The sequence below is a fragment of the Columba livia genome, chromosome 1 (genome assembly GCF_036013475.1).
Source record: "Columba livia isolate bColLiv1 breed racing homer chromosome 1, bColLiv1.pat.W.v2, whole genome shotgun sequence".
In the NCBI taxonomy this organism is placed as follows: Eukaryota; Metazoa; Chordata; class Aves; order Columbiformes; family Columbidae; genus Columba; species Columba livia.
The window spans coordinates 56,284,753-56,304,334 of NC_088602.1; the positions used below are offsets into that span (position 1 = coordinate 56,284,753).

At 40.5% G+C, this 19,582-nt stretch overlaps 1 protein-coding gene across 4 annotated transcripts in view; it reads left to right on the forward strand.

The window, feature by feature from the left end:
* FARP1 (FERM, ARH/RhoGEF and pleckstrin domain protein 1) overlaps positions 1-19,582 on the forward strand; it is a 225,339-nt gene that overhangs the window by 41,983 nt on the left and 163,774 nt on the right. For all 4 annotated transcript variants that reach the window (XM_065057309.1, XM_065057313.1, XM_065057321.1 and 1 more), the window contains exon 2: positions 5,062-5,257. In XM_065057309.1, coding sequence (XP_064913381.1) covers positions 5,087-5,257 — 171 coding nt within the window. In that variant the 5' untranslated portion in view covers positions 5,062-5,086. The remainder of the gene's footprint in view (positions 1-5,061; positions 5,258-19,582) is intronic.

The following is a 19,582-nucleotide window of genomic DNA, read 5'->3' on the forward strand; positions in this document are numbered from 1 at the left end:
CACCTTCACCCTCACGGCTAGATTTGTGGCAGCTGTTCTCACTGACCTATTCACATGTAACATATGTATATTGTCTTTCCTTTGAACTTATTCTTTATGATTCCTTAAACTTACTTCAATTTGTCAAGCTTTATGTTTTCCTGCAAATATGAAGGTGCTTAGAACTGAAGGTGAGTACTTGAGAGTTAGCAGTATTCACCATAATCCTCTCCAGAGCTGAGTCTTTCCAAAAGTTGTACAAGAAGCTGAGAGTCAAAAGCACATGTGAGCAGTTTGCCTGGATTGCCCCTCTTTCTCCTTGGTACTTCACATTTGTTATCCTTTAGAAGATCTGGATTTAATTTGTTCCTTTCTAGTTCTTTAGTGCCTTCCTAGTTCTTACTGACAGTTTATAAGGCATCGAGTCGGTTTGAGTCATCTCATTTGGTATTATATTGATTACTTTAATCTCTTTCAAATGTTTTATTGCCATACGATCTGGGAGACAGTGTTGGGCCAGCATCTAAGAGGCTTTAGCTCTGCAGCTAGTCTACTTGGTGACTTCACAGGCCAGTCACATCATCCCACTGTGCGTCAGGCTTCCTTACCTCGAAAAGGAGAATAGTGAACAGTGTGCTGCCTTCTGTTTCATGCTGTGAAAATGTGTTTCAGTAAAACAAAAGAAGTGGAAAAGGCCTAGATACCTGGTGCCATTCTTCTCCTGTAACAGGAGTCTTCGGGAACCTCTTGCATCAAGTATCCAAATATCATTGCCTGGTCTAGAAGAGCAGAGTAGTTAACACATCAGATTAGCATCTATTCCAACATGAGCACTGCTCACATTTCTAACTGTGGTGTATTGCTTCTCTCTTCAGTGTTTCACAGTTTTTGCAACCCTTTCTTCCCATCCTCTTCCTGCTGCCTCCCCCCGCCCAGGTGCTGTTTATACTTCCAGCTCCATTTAGATTAAGTCACATTCATTGCTTTTTCATCCTGCCAAAGAAAAATAGATGGAAACTTTAATTGGCCTGAACTTTTCCAGTGCTCTAAAATGCACCTGTTGTGAACACCGAGAACTAAAATGGCATTATGCTGAACCACAGCTTGGCCCTTGTGCAGCTGCTGAGTAAGTATATACAGAACTTAAACTTTTCATCTAAGCATGTAGTATCTGTGTAAAAGGATTGTTAACATGTGATTAGGACAAAAACACGTTTAGTAATCTATCTAATGGCAGTTGTGTCTTTCAAGTATTTTGAGTAGAGTTAGGTGAGGTGGCTTGAGTCAGTCTAGTGGCCTGCCAGCAGCTGGCTGGGTTTAGCTTAACCCTAGGTTTGCCAGCCTGCCCAGACCTTATTTAATTTGCCAGCCCAGCAAAGAATGAACACAGAGTTGCTTGCCTTTGGGTTGGTGAGGTGCATTGGGTCTGAGGAGAGTGAGAGCCTGTGCACAGCATCAGGTGGGGAAGGAACAGGAGCGTCCAAGGCTCCTCCATGGGCTGCTCAGCTGTCTCTGGTAACTTCTCCCCTTGCATAAGCTGGGCTGCAGGTCAGCTGTCTGCAGCAGTCTCTCTCCATCTTTGTAGATGCTACAGCACTACTGAGAAGGGCACTGACACCCAGTGAATCTGCAGCAGAAATGACAGATGAGACTTGGACCCTGCATTTCACCAGCTGCCGAGAAGAGCAGACAGAAACTCTTAATTTTCAGACTTCAGATGAGTCCTTTTTATTTGCCACTCTCTTTAGGTCTTCCCCCAGAGGGTGGTGCAGCACTGGAACAGGCTCCCCAGGGAGGTGTCACGGCCCCGAGCCTGACAGTGTTCAAGAAGAGACTGGACAAGCCCTCAGACACATGGTGTGAACTGTGGGGTTGTCCTGTGCAGGGACAGGACTTGGACTCGATAATCCTTGTGGGTCCCTTCCAAATCAGGACATTCTGTGATTCTTTGCTCCTGGACTCAGGTTATCTATCTCCACTTAAATCTCGCTTAGAGCTGCTTGTGTTGGCCACTGCTTTTCCATCTCCCTTAAGAATCTCCCTAGTTCATCAACATAGTCTTTCTACTAGAGTGTCTTTCAAATTCTTCATCTTCTGTCCAAACTTGATCCTTCTCCTCATCGTGACAGATGTTAGGTATCCTAATCCCCCCAGGTTTGGTCAATATTTGCTTAATACTCTTCTGGTGCATTCTGTGACCTTACTTCACTGTCTTCTATATCAAAGGGATTTACAAAAAGGTAAGCTTGACCAATGCATTACACTATTTGAGAGAGGGTAATTGTAACAATTTTTGAGGCCTCTTATATAAAGGCACAATAAAGATATTATGCTGATGTTATGATGGCACCATAGTGAGATCAGTGTCATACAGAATAAACATTAAATAATGTCCAGTACAGCATGCTGATGTTTAGATATACATACAGACTATAAAATGGAAAGGTCTGCTTTTCAGTAGCAGATTCACGTGATGAAGGTGGCCCATACTTCTTAGGTCTTCGCTTTCAAAAAGGAAGTGTGTGTGTGTGTAACTGAATGATCCAGTATATCTATATTAGAGTTTCTATATTACTAACAGTAGTAATAACAGTAATAAAAACCCCTCACAGCTGTATACATGGAGAGGTTTGGCTTGTATCTTCCCTCCATGATTTTTTTGGCTTCTAAATTTGGGTCCTTTTTCATTGTTTCGCTAAGTTTATTGGCTTGTCTGGATGTGTGGGCCACTAGATCTAGCCAGAAGAATATTTATAGAAAGGTTCAAGCTCTGTAATATTTCCTTGTCTTGATTATTTAATAGTATCACTTGAACTGACTGGACTGATTCCTATGTTTAGGATTTAATGGAAAGAACAGATTTCTTGATTTCTTCTTCATCCCCTTTAAATGTGTATACCTAGCCAAAAACTACTGTAGTAACAGAGCAATTGTAGAGATCTTTTCTGCCGTGTTGGTGCTGTCTGTGGCAGATGGTGTCTCCAGAAGAACTCTTAAAACAGCTTTTGAATTAACAAGGACGTGGACCAGTACCTTTGTGTGCAGTGGCACTTCCAGACAGGGTTCGTTACCTTTTTAAATGTCCCTTTGTACTTCACATGCATGAAAAACAGATTTATTTGCAAGTAGGCCTGGAGTCTTGCTGTACAGAGCTTGATGTCTTCTGGAATTCCTGCCTCCAACTTCAGCTTTCTTGTTGGCACTTCTTGTCTCATAAAAAGGGTTTAATATAGTTCAATTTATTTTATTCTTTTAAATTATTCCTTTTATGTTTAAGATTACAATGCCATTTGAGGAAAAGTTTGCCTCTCAGTAGTATTTGCCATGCACTTGGATAGGTTTTCCTAATATCGCCAACCTTCTTGGGTAGGATAGTGCCAGTTCATTGCAAATGTTTGCCTGCAGTTTTTGTTCTCCTTTATTTGCGCCTGTTGGGCTGATATGTAGAAGTGCATGATTCCTAATTTTTCATTCCCTTCCTTCTCAGCAAACGCTTTTTTCTTCTTCTTTTTTAACTATTTTATTTTTCCTTTATTTCCTTTTAATCAAAGTGTTGTTTCAAAATTTTTTACTCCAATCCACTTGCTGTATAAAAAATCTGTGGGAACAGATTAGTCAGGATGTGACAGTGATATGCAGTAAACAGTACATCCTGCTGAACTGCTTTTATTCTGTCCTTATGGAGGGAACTGGTATCTTATTACATGCCACTGTTCTTTATAGTATACGTTAGAACTGGTGATGCATTTGCTAATCCATCGGCTATGTTGTGCTTCCTATTTTTCCCATAGGCTTCTCAGTATTTGTAACCCCAGAGTAAAAGCCAGACAATGATTGGCAGTACTTTTCTTGTGCCTCTGTTCAGCTGGAAAGTTACATTTCCGTTGTTTTTGTGTGCTACATGTTTTTCTAATGGTCATTGATCAGCACATAAAAGTCATGCAGAATGGAAAAGCAATTACCAAGAAAGATAAATAGACAGTAGCAGCAGGTTTCATCAGAAACCCAGCTAGAATGTCGAAAGATAGGAGGAAAAAAGTGAAATAAAATGCTGGTATGATGTGTAACATTTGGCAAGTAAAACTAATGGTCCTTGAATTAAAAAAGAAGGTTCAATGTTGTGCCAGTTAATGAAAAATCACTCTGAATCACTGTTGTAGCTCTGCTTCCTTTTTAAGATAGAATAATTATTGAGCAGAAATGTGCTGTGTAATGTGGTGCAAAAGCTGCATGGAAACAAAATTAGCAAGCTGGTTTCTGAGGTTACTTTCCATGGATACAAAGCAGAAATCCACATTCAGCGAGTGGTGCAGGCACAGTAAGGAAGACGGGTTCCTTGGTGTTCTTTTCCTGCTCACAGACCTCTGTGGGAAATCAGATTTCCCTTGCTTTTCCTAACTGGTGTTTTTGCTCTGGCTTCTTCTGGACCTCCCAGTAGCATGTCCTCATAGTCCTTGGCCCATTGGTGGGATCAGGCCAGGCTCCAGGTTCTAGAGTAGCTCTGGTCCCCAAAGGAAACAAAATATTTAGGCCATGTAATTGGGGTAATCTTGTGCCCCTTTGGCTTTCCTGTCCTGCAGACCCTTAGACAAAGTGGCAACTGCAAAAGGGCCAGAGGAAGCTGGAAGGGACCAAAGGAGAAAGTACTGATATGGCCAGGATGGGATGGTGGTCAGCAAGTGATGAGTTGTCCCACCTCTCTTCACCATCCTCCCTTCTCTGGGAGCTCTGGCTGTTGCTGCTAACAGCCTCGTTCATAAAAACATAAAAATTAGCATAATTCCTTGAAATCTGTGTTGTGCTCTGTTTCCAGTGTGGTCTCGTTTCCTTTTCCATTGTGCAGTGCTGTAGCCAGTCTATCAGTCTTACCTCCAGGAGGTGATTAGCCTGTGTATTTTGAAAAGTATAGTTTGCCTGGTTTTCTTGTCTTCATATGAGACATAAAAAAAATCATAAAGGTTATTACTTTGTGTTAATGGTCATACGGTTTATTAGCTGTAAGTATATATATACCATAATGCTTATGTGCAACAACTCTTATTTATAGTGACGTGGTCCTCTTTCCCCTTATTCTTTTACCAGATATAAGAACCGTGTTTCTCTAAACATGGGTGAAACAGAGCAGAGACCAACAGCTGGATCCCGGTTAGGAGCTCAGGAAAATGCTGGGATCAGTACCTTGGAGCATGGACAGAAACCACCAATGACACCTCCAGGAAAACTCATCTCCATCAAAATTCAGATGCTGGATGACACGCAAGAAACTTTTGATGTTCCGGTAAGGATATGGAGGTTGGGATGGCTAAAGATTATTCAGGCATTTCTGAAAATGCATGTTTTCAAAACAGTTCTCTTTTTACTTCGACAGTAATTCTTTGGCTAATGAATTAATTTTGCGGAGAAAATGGCTGTTTTATCAGCATTAAACAGATGACGATGATGCAATAGAATAACATTAAACAGTGGAGTAAACCATAACATTCCAGTTATTATTCTATTCTGTTTGAATGGCTTCAGAAGAAGTGAAAGTCCTTGGTATTTTTTTTCCTTCAAATATTACATCAGAGATTTATTCTACTTTCTGCACAGTTGATATGTGTCCTTGATGCTGTTTTGCTCTTGATCCAGTAAACCATAGATCTATACAGATTTTTTTTTTTTTCTTTTCCTCCAACAAGTCCTTAAGATAGTAACTTCAAATTGTCAGAGTTTTCACTAATTTGTGTCACTCTTGCAGATGCCAAGTACTCATTTGTTGAGTACAAGGAAAGCAAACAATCTCATCCAAAGTTTTTCTGTACTCCATTGAAATAAATCTAGGCTTGTACTTGCCAAGGAAACAGAGTTACTGCTGCTTTTGCCTGCGTGTGATCACAAGAATCAGTTTGAATTAGTTTTGATACAAAAACCAATTCTGATTTACACTAGCTGTTAGTAACTACTATTGATTTTAACATGCCATGCTTAGGTGATTAACATGTCAGGTGGTTGAACACTGTTACTGTTATGAAAGTGTACTGGAATGTATATTTTTCAAAGTCCTCAGTGTTCAGTGAATAGGAAACTGGAAACCTGAGTTCAAATTTCATCCTTTTGCGATTTGCATTTTATGTAGCTATGGTAACTCCCCATGACTTTATTGGCTCAGTTTTCCCTTCCGTGAAATGGGGGAGTTACCAGTGAGATACACACGTGTAGTGGCCTGTGAAAACACTTGTGGTCACTGAAAAAATGTTATCTCTGCATTAAAGATGAAAGAACTCTGATTTGCAAAATCCTAACTTAAAAAAATACTTTTTACCTGTTTATAACGTTTTGTTTGTCTATGTTGTGTGTGTACACACATGTACTTTTTGGTTTGCTCTCTGCTGCTCTTTGTGACCCAACTGTGTGTTCAGTCTCAGATTCTGTTGTAGTAGAGTAAGTTCTCTGCACAGGCAGGTGTGTGTGAACTGAACTCTCACCAAGCAAAATGCTTATGTGTGTAGCACCTTCTTATGTCTTTGTGCCCTTCAGAATGCCTATCAAATATCCATAGCAAGCAGACTAAAATTAGCAGTTTTTAGGTAATCATCACTGTTCAAAAGTGTAGTTCTAGTTTAAATTATCAAATGCTAATGAAATTGTGCTGCTTATCTTATGTGGTACGAATATCCCTGTTATCCCAGAGTCAACCTTAACCTTCCTTCCCTTCCCAGCTGCTACTTCACCACACTTTGGAAATGGTGTGCAGTTTGTAAGAGTTAATAATACGATTTAACAAACACCTAGTAGGAACATTTTTAAGATGAAATCCCTTTCATTAAATTGGTTAGAAGCCAACATAGGTAGCAGGAGTATGCAATGCACCCATGTAACTCCAGTTTTGCTTTTGGGAGTTTGAGAAAACAGTTTTTTTTTTTTTTTAACCATCACTATTAGAAGTCAGCATTACTCTTTGTTTCTAAACTTCAGCAATACCTGGAAGACCTGGCTGTTTAAACAACTCTCTGTTCAGATCACTTCAATATGATTATTTTCTGAGGCTTTTATTTCATAACTACCTTTATTCCAAGAGAGCCCAGTTTGTTTTAAAGTCAAATCTTGTGGTGAGATTTGCAGGATGCTTAGATTATAAAGTCTCTTGCAGCAGATTCCTTAAAGCCTTTTGTCTCTTAAAGGTCTGCAGAGTCAAATGAAGCAATATGCATTGTTTTCAGTCTGCTTTAAGAGGCAATAATTTTTTTTAGTCCCATGTCACAAAACTGAAAAACTTTTAGTACATCTAAACTGAGATGTTTATTCATGTTGGAAAACCAATGCTCCCATTTAAAAGCTTGCTGGTTTTAGCCAGATTGGTGCAGTATACACAGAAAAAGAAAGTGACACCATTTTAAGAAAATATTTTAGGAGCAGAAACTGTGGCAGTGGGCAGAAGATGTTAAACATTACATGGCTAAGCACATCTGTGGGCTTGCTTTGCAGTGGAGAATTAAAGGCTTTTTGCATGGTTGAAGGCCTGAATGACTCTTTACAAAACTTGGGCTGCCATGGTTATGAAAATAACCTTCCAGATATGATACAAGCATGAACTGACAGGGCTTCGTGTTTCCCATAGTTTCAGGAATTTTGCTGGGCAATTTTTTCTCTATTAGCAGATGGGCCAAACTTTGAGTGGTTTTATTGCTGCTTGTAATGTGTCTTGTAGGACAGTATGAGGTTTAAGTCATGCTGGTTTATTATTTGCTTGTGAAGTCTGTGTAAAAATAGATGCGGATATTGGTGCTACTTCTTCCTGAATTTGGGGGAGATAGTGAAGTAGTTGGGACTATCCATCTGTCTAGTCCTCCTTCCGTGCTACTCCTACAGTTTCTTCTTTCCCCTATTAGCTAAAACTGGACAAAGATTTTATTGGTGTGGTGTTTTTCTTGGGTTTTTGTTTTATTTTGGGGTTGGTGTGGTGGAGTTTTTGTTTGTTTGTTTGTGGGGTTTTTTTGGTGGTGTGTGGTTTGGTTTTTGGTGTGGTTGGTTTTTTATCTTCAGGAGGCAAGATCCTATATCCTTGCATTTAGGCAATCCCCTTTCTCCCATCCTATGCAAATGACTTGTTTTTATTAGAGCAAAATCCTTCATATTTCTGTGTTTGTTCTGTATATAATAAAACAAGAATAAAAACATGCCATACTTCCATTCCCCTCAGAGTGCTGCTCCTCTTTGGGCTGTTTAAAAGTGGAGGAACCTTGGTGTCATTTGTCTTTCTAAAGGAAAGTTGATTCTTTTGGTGTTAGTGTTTTGGTGCTATATAATCATTCTGTGTCTGGCTCATTTTATTAGCTTCCCTCAAGCAAAAAACCAAACTAAACAAACAAACAAAACAAAAACCAAAACCCAGAAAAGAAAGTAGAGATCAACATGACTTCATATGGGCCTGTAAATGATTCTTTTTTTCCAGGAAAAACCCATAAAGTAGAGACTTGAAAAACAGAAGCCACAATGAAGGCCTTTTCATCAGCCTTTGCAAATGCAGTTTTGTAGAAGGAAGGGTACATAAGAAAAACCTTATATTAACAAACAGTATTCCATTGCAGAATTTCCAATCATCCCTATATTCCAAAAAGCCAGTGAAAGCTTGAATAGGTAATTCTGGATCTTTTACACACATCCAGTTAGCTGGTTGCCTAACTCCCTTCAAGCAAATACAGATGATTGGGAAAGGTGGCCACTGCTGCTTCCACAGAAAAGATTATATTAACTTCGTATTATTGCCTTTAATATAAAAGGAAAGTAAAAAATTCACCGATTATCTTTCTGAGCACGTTTGTCTATACTGCTATGAGAAGATAAATGTAGAATATTGTTCCCTCTTTTAGGTTATTCAGCTTTTTATGACTGAATTTCTGTACCTTTAGTTCGAGTCCGTGGTGAACTCTTAGGCAGGAGGTGGCTTCAACTGCAGTTGTAGGTGATTAGTGCCTAAAGATCAGGCCATGACTTGAAAGTTGATGATCCTTCAGCACTTGCAGGTGTTGGTCACGGTGTTAGCTTTCTGGAGGGATTGCATGCAAGTGAGGAATAGATTTTTGTCTCTTGCTTTTTGATTTGAATTTACTGAAATATTAGTTAGATGTGTGAACTGAAGACCGCAGAGGTCCATAATACACTAGGCTGTTTCAGCTAATGTTTGGCTGAGTTAGGACTATGTGATAGAATGGGCAAATACAGTCTCCTTCTGCTAGGTAAGAGGACAACAGCTTTAACTAAAACAACTGATCTAATGGAGGGGGAACATTTTTTCACCCTTGTACACATAATGTTAATCTTATATAGATAGATCTTGGGCATTTTGACAGGTTGGCACTTCTTCTGCAAGACTTGTGAAATCCAACACTGCCAAATAAAAGTTGTGTATTATACAAGAGAGTGTAGAAGTGTCCAGTTCTGCTTGATTTTTGCACTGGTTTTATTTCCGCCAGTCTCATCTAAGTTAGTTGTAAGAGAATGGGATCGATTCCATAAAACCATAGTAAAACTTATGGATTTTCTTATGTTTGTTTTAATATGATCTCCCATGTAGAATCAAACCAGTTTAAGTAAAAAAACAAAACAAAACACAGTTTTTAAGGAAATGTAAAAATAGCTGCTAGTTGCATCAACTGTAGATCATTCTGGGGAATAAAAGCCTTTAATGTTTGGTGTCTGTGCCATTTATATTATGCTTACTTTTATAGTTGTTTCAGTGGCAGAAGTAATTGCTTTAAAACTACTCCTAAGCAGAAAGAGTCAGTGTTGTTCCTTTCAGGTAATGCTGAAGACATGACTGATTCTCATGTTAGACTGTCAGGATGATTTGGTGACACAGACCACATTTAACCCTGACTGACATGATGCCTGTCACTGATCACATCCTACTCTCTGGGTGAATTAAGTTGATGTGCCTGGAATGATGATACTACTGATGCTAAATAGAAAGTCAGAGCTGTTTCTTTTCCATTAGCATCAAAGGTGAGATCAAAGTATATCACAGGAGGGAACGATTCTTCTCTCAGTTAGGATCCGGTCTCTTTAATTAAAACCAAACTAAAGTCCTCTTCATTGTGTCTGGAAGAAAATAGTTGCTGCCTTTTTGTGGCTGATTTCGGAAAGAACAAAACATACTTGTCTGTCAGATTACCCAAGTTTATTGAACATCTGGTTTGTGTCTTATGTAAACTTTCTTTCCCTCTAAGTGTGTTCAAGCTTTGTGAAATATGCAGGGTTAGAAAATGTCATCTGCTTTGAGGGATTAACACCTGGTTTCTTAAGCAACAGGAGTCTCTTAATAGAAAGCAGGGTGAGGGTATAATCCTTAGTAAACATCGGTCGTAAACATTTCATTTCAATTTGCTTTTCTCTCAGAAGAGAAAGGCTTCCTCATCTTTAGGTTATCTGAGAGTGAAGAGAATAAAGACCAAATGGGCTTAGTCAGCAATGATTTATCTTCCAGTGGAGTTTAGAGGTGGTGTCTTCACAGGGAATTTCTGTGCCTCAAGTCCCAAATTCTTAGAGAGAAGGACTTCGTAATGCTGACAGGGCTCTGTTTCTTAAAGCTAATGTTCTGGGTGGGTTTTTTTGTTTGGCTGGTTTTGTTTGTTAACATAGCCTTATGATAATAGTTCGTATTCCCTTTGTGAGGAAAATGCCCTCTATTAAGTTTACGTCCCACCAACTTCAGGCCAGTGTAAGCGTGCCAGAAAAAGCTTAATATTAGAATGTCTTAATATTTAACAACAAAGATTGCATGTACTTTGTTACAAATTTGCACAAGCATTGTGTTACTCTATTAAATTCAAGATTTCAGCCATGGTTTAGAAATGTTTAAATTATTTTCTCTAATATTTATGGATTACAGGAATTGCATTGTCCTAGGTGTTTAGCCCTGTCCTCGATATGCATATTATAACCAGTGAATAAAAGAATTATAGCATTAGACAGTACAGCAATGCAGAAACATGAAACAGTGTTTTATGCTTTCTTAGCCAACTTCAGTTCAATATGAATTGCATTTTTATCCAGCTTAGGAAGTGAACAGCAGGTCAAATGTCAGTTATTCATCAGTCTGAGACTTTCTTTTCTTCTCATGCCTGAAGTTATTTGGCCATCACTGCCAGGCTATTTCCAATGAATATCAAGCATTTAAATATTCACTAATTGTCACACCAACCCTGCTGGATCTTCTGAAATTATAATAAAAGCTTCTTTTTCCTATAATTCTGAAACACATCAGTTACATTTTTCTTAGAAGAAGATCGTAAGTAGAAACCCAATAAACTGTGATTTTTGTTGACAGATTATTAGAATGTCCTTGTTGAGAGACAGGGAATTTTACTGACTTGTGTTAATAGTTTATGTGCTTTTTAAAACAGAAAAGAAAATAATCCACGAGCCAACTTCTGTAACCTGAGGCAGCAGGCTGTTTAAACTGCTGATTGCTTTGTTACAATATTCTGTAGAATGAACAGAAGCGGGAATATAATTGTAAGCGCCAACAGATCCCGTCCATTTTCAGAGTGGATTGATGTATTTAAAGACAACTGGCAAATGAATGTAATTTTCCTGAATGAATTAGCCTAACTTGTAATCAGGGAAGGCTTCTCAAATGATGCCTCATAACCCCTCTCGGTTCAGCTGGCTCCCTGAGCGGGGACGCGTGAGCTGGTGCGGAGCGGAGGACACGGCTGTGCGGTGAAGGGCGGCTGGGGATGAAGAGGCGGCACAGGAATGTTGCTGATAGCTGCTGCCCTGGCTGAAGGGGTCAGGGAAATCACGCTGTTAATTTTGGTGACCATGGCCGTGCCTGTAAGTTGGTTTGCACAGTACTGGTGAGGCTGGGTTGATGCTGTGGTGGGGGGAGCTTGGCTCCCTCCCCAGCTATGGGATGTTCCCCTCAGCCACTCTCTTTGGAGGTGTATGTGTGAGTGGGTCATTAGTGTCAGAAGTGGAGGCTGATAACTCCAGGCCTCACGTTGTTCCAGGAGAGATTTAGACTGGATATTAAGAAAAATTCCTTCACTGGAAGGGTTGTTAACGCTGGAACAGGATGCCCAGGGAAGTGGTTGAGTCACCATCCCCGGGAGTGTTTAAAAGATGTGTAGATTTGGTGCTTAGGGACATGGTTTAGTGGTGGACTTGGCAGTGTTAGGTTAACAGTTGGACTCAATGATCTTAAAGGTCTTTTCCAACCTAAATGATTCTACGACTGCATTTTCCTGTTTCAGGGGCAATGGGAGGGATGTTCAGCCTCTGGTCAGAGGAAAGAGGGGAGCTGAACTGCCTGTTGTGTGCTTCTTTCCTTCCTGCTGAGACTGAGGTTTGTCTCTTCTGGCTTAAACATTTTAAAACTATACGTCAAAGCCTTAGCTAATCACTCCTTCCTTCATAGTTAAGAGTGAGAACATGGTACCTTCAACAGGCAGTTCATCAAACCATCTGGAACGTGTATCTTACTATGAGATTAATTGCTCTCTGGAGGTGCTTGTATATCTCAGTAAGGGGAGCATAACACGACAGCTTAGACTTCATTTATCATCTAGGCACCTAACTTGTCCCACAGAAATTCCTTAGTTTCCATTTAGTTCCCAACCACACCAAAGAGATACATGAGTGTTCCCTGCACCCCATAGCTGTCCAGCAGTGCTGTGTAGCACAGATTTGCTAGGGCAGGTGAACTGGACCTGCCAGTTGCGCTGCTTTTGTCTGTCCTAGTTGTAACAAAAGAAGGTGTGCTATGGAGGAACAGTGCATTGGTGCTTTGCTGCAGTGGTGCACATGCATGCCATGATTTTCTTAAGTCCATTCTTTGTCAGCAGAAGATGGTCAAGTTACTTTCCTTGGGCTGCATATGAAAAACAGTCATCTTGGCTTCTGGCCTTATGCTCTGGAGGGGCATAAAAAAATGAGCAGGATAAGCTGGGAGAAAATAGCTGCTTTCCTCCTCCTCCTCCTCCTGAAATGTGATTGATTAAGTACATGTGTGTTGTCCATGGCTAAAGAAACATAGCGCAAGTGTGATGCTCTGCCAGGAGCACAATCTCTCATTAAACTTCAGGCATTTCAAAGCACACCCATTTTATAGTCCTGCACTGAGCAAAATATCAGAAAACTTGGGCTCAGATACAAAGCACTGCAGGTATGTGATTATATCGCACAGCATTATGAATGACCATTCAGAGCACTGTGAATTTCAGTAACTTAAATTGCAAGTAGAAGCATATCTCCCTGTAACTTGTTCTCTCACCTGTTAGAGAGATGAAGAAACCTTTCTTGTGAAATCCCTGTGCAGTTGCTTTCCTCCGTTATTTTGAACAGAATGGAAAGCTATCTGTGTAAATAAAGGTTTAAGCAGTACATGATAAGAGTAGCAAAATGTTATAAATTATCCATTCGTTTCCCGTTCAGTTCATTCTCAGTTGAATATGGTCATGTATTAATAATTTGTTGCCTGGTGACAACACAACCTGTTGAAATGCCTCACTCTGGGTTTATTTGCCTACTCTGGATTCCTACAAAATCAAACAGGTGCTGATGTGGGTGCAACAGAGGGGAGAGAAAGGACAGGAGCATGTTAGTAGTGGTTCAGACTTGGGTAAAGCTGCTGTCAAAGTACAGCTGCAGAGGTGGGAGAGGGAATAAATGTTAGGAACTCCTCCCACCCCTTATATTGGTTCATATTTTAGCACTTCCTTGTTTTTCTCATTGGTATCTCTTGTTCCTTCCTTGCTTGGCGCTAGAACATGCCACCTTATGTTGCTTATTTTCCTTGTCCTGTCTGCCTCCCCACATCTCCTTTGCAACTGCAGGTTCAGTTCCTTGCTACAGATGTTCTCCAAACAAACAGGAGGTAGCAGTGCAGAAAGATCGCAGAATCATAGAATGTCCTGAGTTGGAAGGGGCCCACAAGGATCATCGAGTCCAACTCCTGTCCCTGCACAGGACAACCCCACAGTTCACACCATGTGTCTGAGGGCTTGTCCAGTCTCTTCTTGAACACTGTCAGGCTTGGGGCCGTGACACCTCCCTGGGGAGCCTGTTCCAGTGCTGCACCACCCTCTGGGGGAAGAACCTTTTCCTCATGTCCAACCTAAACCTCCCCTGGCCCAGCTTCCTGCCATTCCCAGGGGTCTTGGGTGTATCTCCTAGGTCTTCAGTCAGTTTCATTTTGATGATGATCTCCTTCCTCAGTGCAGTATTAGGCCATTGTATTGCAAGTCGCATGTTGTGCTGCACAGGGGCGCAAGCACTCATAGCTTTAAAAGGCTGTATCTGCGCTGCAAAACTGGTGATGCTTTCTACAGTGACAGAGTCAAATTCTCATCCATACCGAAACTCTGCAAGTGGGATGATCTATCCAAATTTTGCCCCAGATAATTTGTGGTTTAAAGTGAAGTTTGACCAGCTTAAAATATAATAAAAAGCTACAACTAGGATGAAGTGATTGAAGCAGTATGTCTTTGTCTAATCTTTGTACAATCTAAATGGGCTTCACCAGTTCACAGCTAAAAGCCTTCAGAAAGACTTACTAATAGGCTGCTTACCCATAAACTTGTCTCCACTGCTCCAATGAGGTACCTTGACAAGGCTGTGATTGCAGTACGCACACACAATTAAGTGTTGCCTTTTACATCCTAATGGCATAAGTGCTATAAAATGCATAGCTGAAAATGTCTGCCAAAGCCTTTGTACATATTTGAACAAGGCTAGCGTGTTAAAATCATTCTTGGATAAATATGTCAATTTTTGGATAAGAAGTGATGCAAAGGCACACATCAAGAACCAGATAACTCAGCAAATACAAACAGCAATAGCAGAAGTAGATTACAATATGTCCTTTTCTTATCTCCATCCCCAAAAAAGAGACTTTGACTGATAGAAATTGCACAAACATAATGCTGCCAGAATATAAATAGCAAATGGTGAGTTATGACTTGGTGCCAATTTGCTTTTTGATGGCCTGTTGACAGATGCAAATATTCATGCAGCGCACAGCAGCAGGCAGTTTTTCTCATTTCTTTTGCTGTTACCTTCTCATGTGGTTTTCTGATTGAACCTGGAGTCCTTTCTTCTTTATTTTTCTTCAGTTTGCCTTGCTTTTGTAGTTCTGGTCCTGTTCTCATGCCACAATATCTTCACATAATTCTTTCTGAATTTGTAATAATTTCTGTTTTGTAGACTGTGGACAGTTTTTGTGTGTAGATGTTGCTCAGTATTCAGAGGCTAGTTCTTCACACACAAAGGGGGACACCTTTTGCTCTTAAAAGACTAACATTTTATTGCTTCAGTATCTGGTGCAGAAGCGGTTTCATTCCATTCTGTCACCTCACTCCTTTGTAACTTTCCAGTTTTGTCTTAGGAAACATCCAATTACATATCCTCTGTATAGACAAATTATGGGGCTCCTCACAATATTTTGTAGCAGAGCTGTCTTTCTGGTCCTTTACAAGGAGCACATTTGGGCAGAACAGCTTGATATTTGCTCAGGAGTGACTCTAAGTTGGGGGAACACCTTCCCTTTCTGATTACTGACAGGGATGAGCCAGATCCTCAGCCAGCGTACATTGTCTCAGGTTGATTGGAGTTACTGGAAATAAGCTGGGTTACATTATGTTCCATCTAAACATGATGAGGTGCCTAGAGCACCTTTCCTATGAGGAGAGACAGAGAGAGCTGGGTCTGTTCAGCCTGGAAGAGAAAAGGCTGAGAGGGCATCTCATCAATGCTTATAAATATCTCAAGGGTGGGTGTCAAGAGGATGGGACCAGACTCCTTTCAGTGGTGCCCAATGATAGGATGATGGGCAACAGGCACAGACTGAAGCACAGGAGGTTCCATCTCAACATGAGGAGAAACTTCTTTACTGTGAGGGTGCCAGAGCACTGGAACAGGCTGCCCAGAGAGGTTGTGGAGTCTCCTTCTCTGGAGACATTCAAAACCTACCTGGACACATTCCTGTGCGTTCTGCTCTGGGTGAACCTGCTATAGCAGCTGGGTGGGACTGGATGATCTCCAGAGGTCCCTTCCAACCCTAGCTGTTCTGTGATATGATCCAGGGGTCTTCTCTGAGAGTGCTGCTTGTTGAAATTCATGTCAGATACTACAGTTTTGTTCAACAGAATTGAAATAAAAGGGATTTTGCAGAATTAATTTAATACATATAGCTGATGTGAACGAGAATGCTTTGTCAAACCTTATACAGTAAGATATCTTACAGGAATTATAGAAGGACCCTATCAAGTAATTTTGAGCATTGGATTCACACAGATTAATGCTGCAAACAGAAAAAAAATGTGTCTAATGCTTTTAAATGTTTCAGAGTAATTCAGAAACAAACACTGGGGACTGGCAAAAGAAAATGCTTTTTGTGGCAGCACTTGAATGCTCACTCTTAGTGGGACAGAGATTGGAAGGGACTCCTGGAGGTAGCCTGGTCCAACTCTTCACTCAAGGCAGGGCCAACAGTGAGGAGATGATTCAAGGTCCTCAAGAAACACTTGAATGTAAGGATTCAGGACTACTGTGATTTAGGATCTTTTTTCTTTGAGGGCCTTAGTTGAAGTTCAGAGTTACCAGTTGAAGATCTGTCGCTTTTAAGCCCGTGACTGGCAACTGTCAGCTAGAAAACTTCGGGTTTCTGTGTGGCACATGGGCGTTCGCAGCCACATCTGCGGGCTTATAAAAGAAACAAAGCAGCAATCATTTTATAAATGAGAGACATGTCATAAGCTTGCTTATGTTCTAGAGTTTGTCAAGCCCTTCAGATTTTCTTCTTAGTTTTTTACTTCATGTCAAAGTCTAACTTTGGGTATATGTGCTTTGAAAGGTTATGGAAGCTTCTAAAAATAAAATTCAAGTGGAAAGCAGATGCTTCAAATGGCTGATTGTGTCACAACATGTTCAACTCCATGATTTTGGCAATCTCGGGAAGAGCAAGGTAGAAATATCGAGCTGCAGAAGCGCAGGCTTTGTGAAAAGGGAAGACACTTGTAACTGCAGCTGCTTTGAAAAGTCAACAAAATTCTCCCTGAAAATCTTGTGGAAACCTTCTGGGTTCACAGCAGCTGTGGAAGAGCTAAGTTTTCAGACTATACTCTATTAAGTCAAACTGGATTGCTCTTGTTAGAGAAATAGAATTAGGAGTAGGTAATCATTTTGTTTCACTAACATAATCTGAGTCCAGCCCTTGCTATTTCTCTTTGTATCTGTTCCATGAAACAAATAACTTTGAACAGATATATGCCTTTCAGTGGAAAGGTCACTTCTCTGCAGAGCGTTTCAGATCTATGCTACTTACGTTTCATTAGGGGAAAGATTGCATGCACACAGCTTAGCCAGGAGAAGTGACAAAAGGTTACTGAGGAAACAGTTCAGCATTTTCTTGGGCTGAGGGAACAAATCTGTGAGGGGTCAGTTAACACTGTTGTTCCTGGTTGCACTGAAATGGCTGATTTCCCATATAGGTATAGCTGTGAAGTGAATTGGTTGTATGTCTTTTGAATCTGGGGTTGTTCAGTTGGTTGGTTGGGTTTTTTTTTTCCCCTTTGAGCTTCTTCTATTTAGGATCCTGTGGGGGAAGAACAAAAAAAAACAGAACTCAAGTCTTCAGCCTTCTGTGGTAATATTTTATTGAGAGTTAAACTGAAAGTTAACTCCTTCAGCACTCTCAAAATTAATACATTAGCCATTGCCTTATTAAAGAATTACTTGAAAATGAGGCTTGCTCATCTGACAATAAAGTAGCATGAAAGGATTAAGTAGCTACAATAATTAACAGAAACTAATGTTTTTGAATCTGTTGATGGCTTAAGTGTTAACATTTAAACTTTCGATTTCAAATTAGCAAGATGTTTTAACAGGAGATACTAATTTAGCAGGAGATGCCTGGCTAATTTGACTGTGAATTTTGATTGTTCCTGAAATTCGATAACTTGTCCTTGTCTCCTGCAAACATCTTAGCACCCACTCACTGGTAATTCATTTGTCCTTCTTAACCATCAGATCCTCACACTGATATTTCCCAGGTGAACAGATGTTACCAATTACTGCTGTTTTCACTTGGGGGCATTTGAAGGCTTTGAAAGGCAAATTCTCTTGAAAAGGTCACATGTGTGGAAGGCGATACCATATTAAGGCTATACCATATCAATGAACTTACTTCTTGTAGAAATGGTCCCTGGATTCCTGGGCACTTATTGCCATGGGCTGAAAACCAGTGCACTAGGACATGAAGTGCTTGGGTATGTATATAGCCCTGTTACCTCTAGTATATAAGCTATTTTTTACTCTTCTTCATCTGTCACAATTGTACACTGTATTCTGGCCCTGAAGAGCTCTGTGGCAACAAGTGGAGCCCTCTCTGTAAATGCCTTTGCCTGTGCATTTGGGCTTCAGTCCAGGGGTGGGTTTCTTTCACATTCCTATACTGGTAGCTCAGAGGACCAGAGAGTGAGTGGGAGCACTAGGCCCATGATTTTCCACACTCCTTTGTTGTTAGCTGGGTTTCTAGCTGTGTTTTAGGCTGTTCCAAGGAGATCTCTGAGAGAAGTCTAACTTTGAGTGAGGGCTCATCCTGACATGCAAGTCAGTACATGCGTTTCTAGTCCTTGGAGTTGGGGTTCCTCCCTCATCTCTTTTTATTTATAAATATAAGGATAACCCTGGGGTATAGCTGAAGATGTGGCAGCTCTTCCATTAATAGCATGCCAGATGGTGAGCTTGTTGGCTTCATTTTCTTCTTATGTTATTTCCGTGTACCCTGACCCTCTCTGATAAAATAATTTCATGGAAACGTAAATGCCCTACTGAGTAAGGCTGGCGCTTCTTCTGGCTCAACGTTTTGTCTCCCACCCTGACGCATTAGCTGGTCCCTCTGCCTTTCTTTATTCCCCAGCATTCAGAGTCCCTTTTGAACCTGCCGATGCCTCCTACCTCCACAGTCTTCTGTGGCAGAAAGTTCTAGCTGTTTGCTGCTGCATATGAAAAAGAAGCTGCTTCTTTTACTTCCTTGAAACTGATGTATTAGTTTAATCAACTGTTCCTCTAATCTCTGCTTTGTGAGGTTTGAGCTGTTCTGTTTAAACTGCATCACAAAAATGGACCTATTATTATTATTGGGGATGGTTATGTTTTAGTGAAAAATAATCTCTTTCATCATCGAGTAGCAGAGCGGTAGGCAAAGAAGATGAGTCTGTTTAGGGGAGGGCAAATCTACTTCGGTGACAGATCAAATGCAGGCAAGAAAGTGATGGAAAAAGGGTAGGATAGGTGGGTAAAAAAGAGGTAAGAAAACACAAGTGTAAGAAAACACAATAAGAGAAGGGGGAAAGCATTGTTCTGGACTTGTATAAATCTGTAACTTTCCTGTTTTGTTTTTGGTTTTGTTTTGTTTTTCCCTTACCTTTGTACTTGCAACACTGGTGGTCTGAATCATTTGTGTCTTAAACATCACAGCATGACACAGTCACTTAAAGGAAGAGCACTAGAAAACAGCAATGACTGCACAGTGCAGTGTCAGAATTGGAAGCAGAATCCCTCACTCGCTCCTCTGTTTATTTAGTTGGCTGCTATCAGATGCTTACACATAGCAGAATTAATG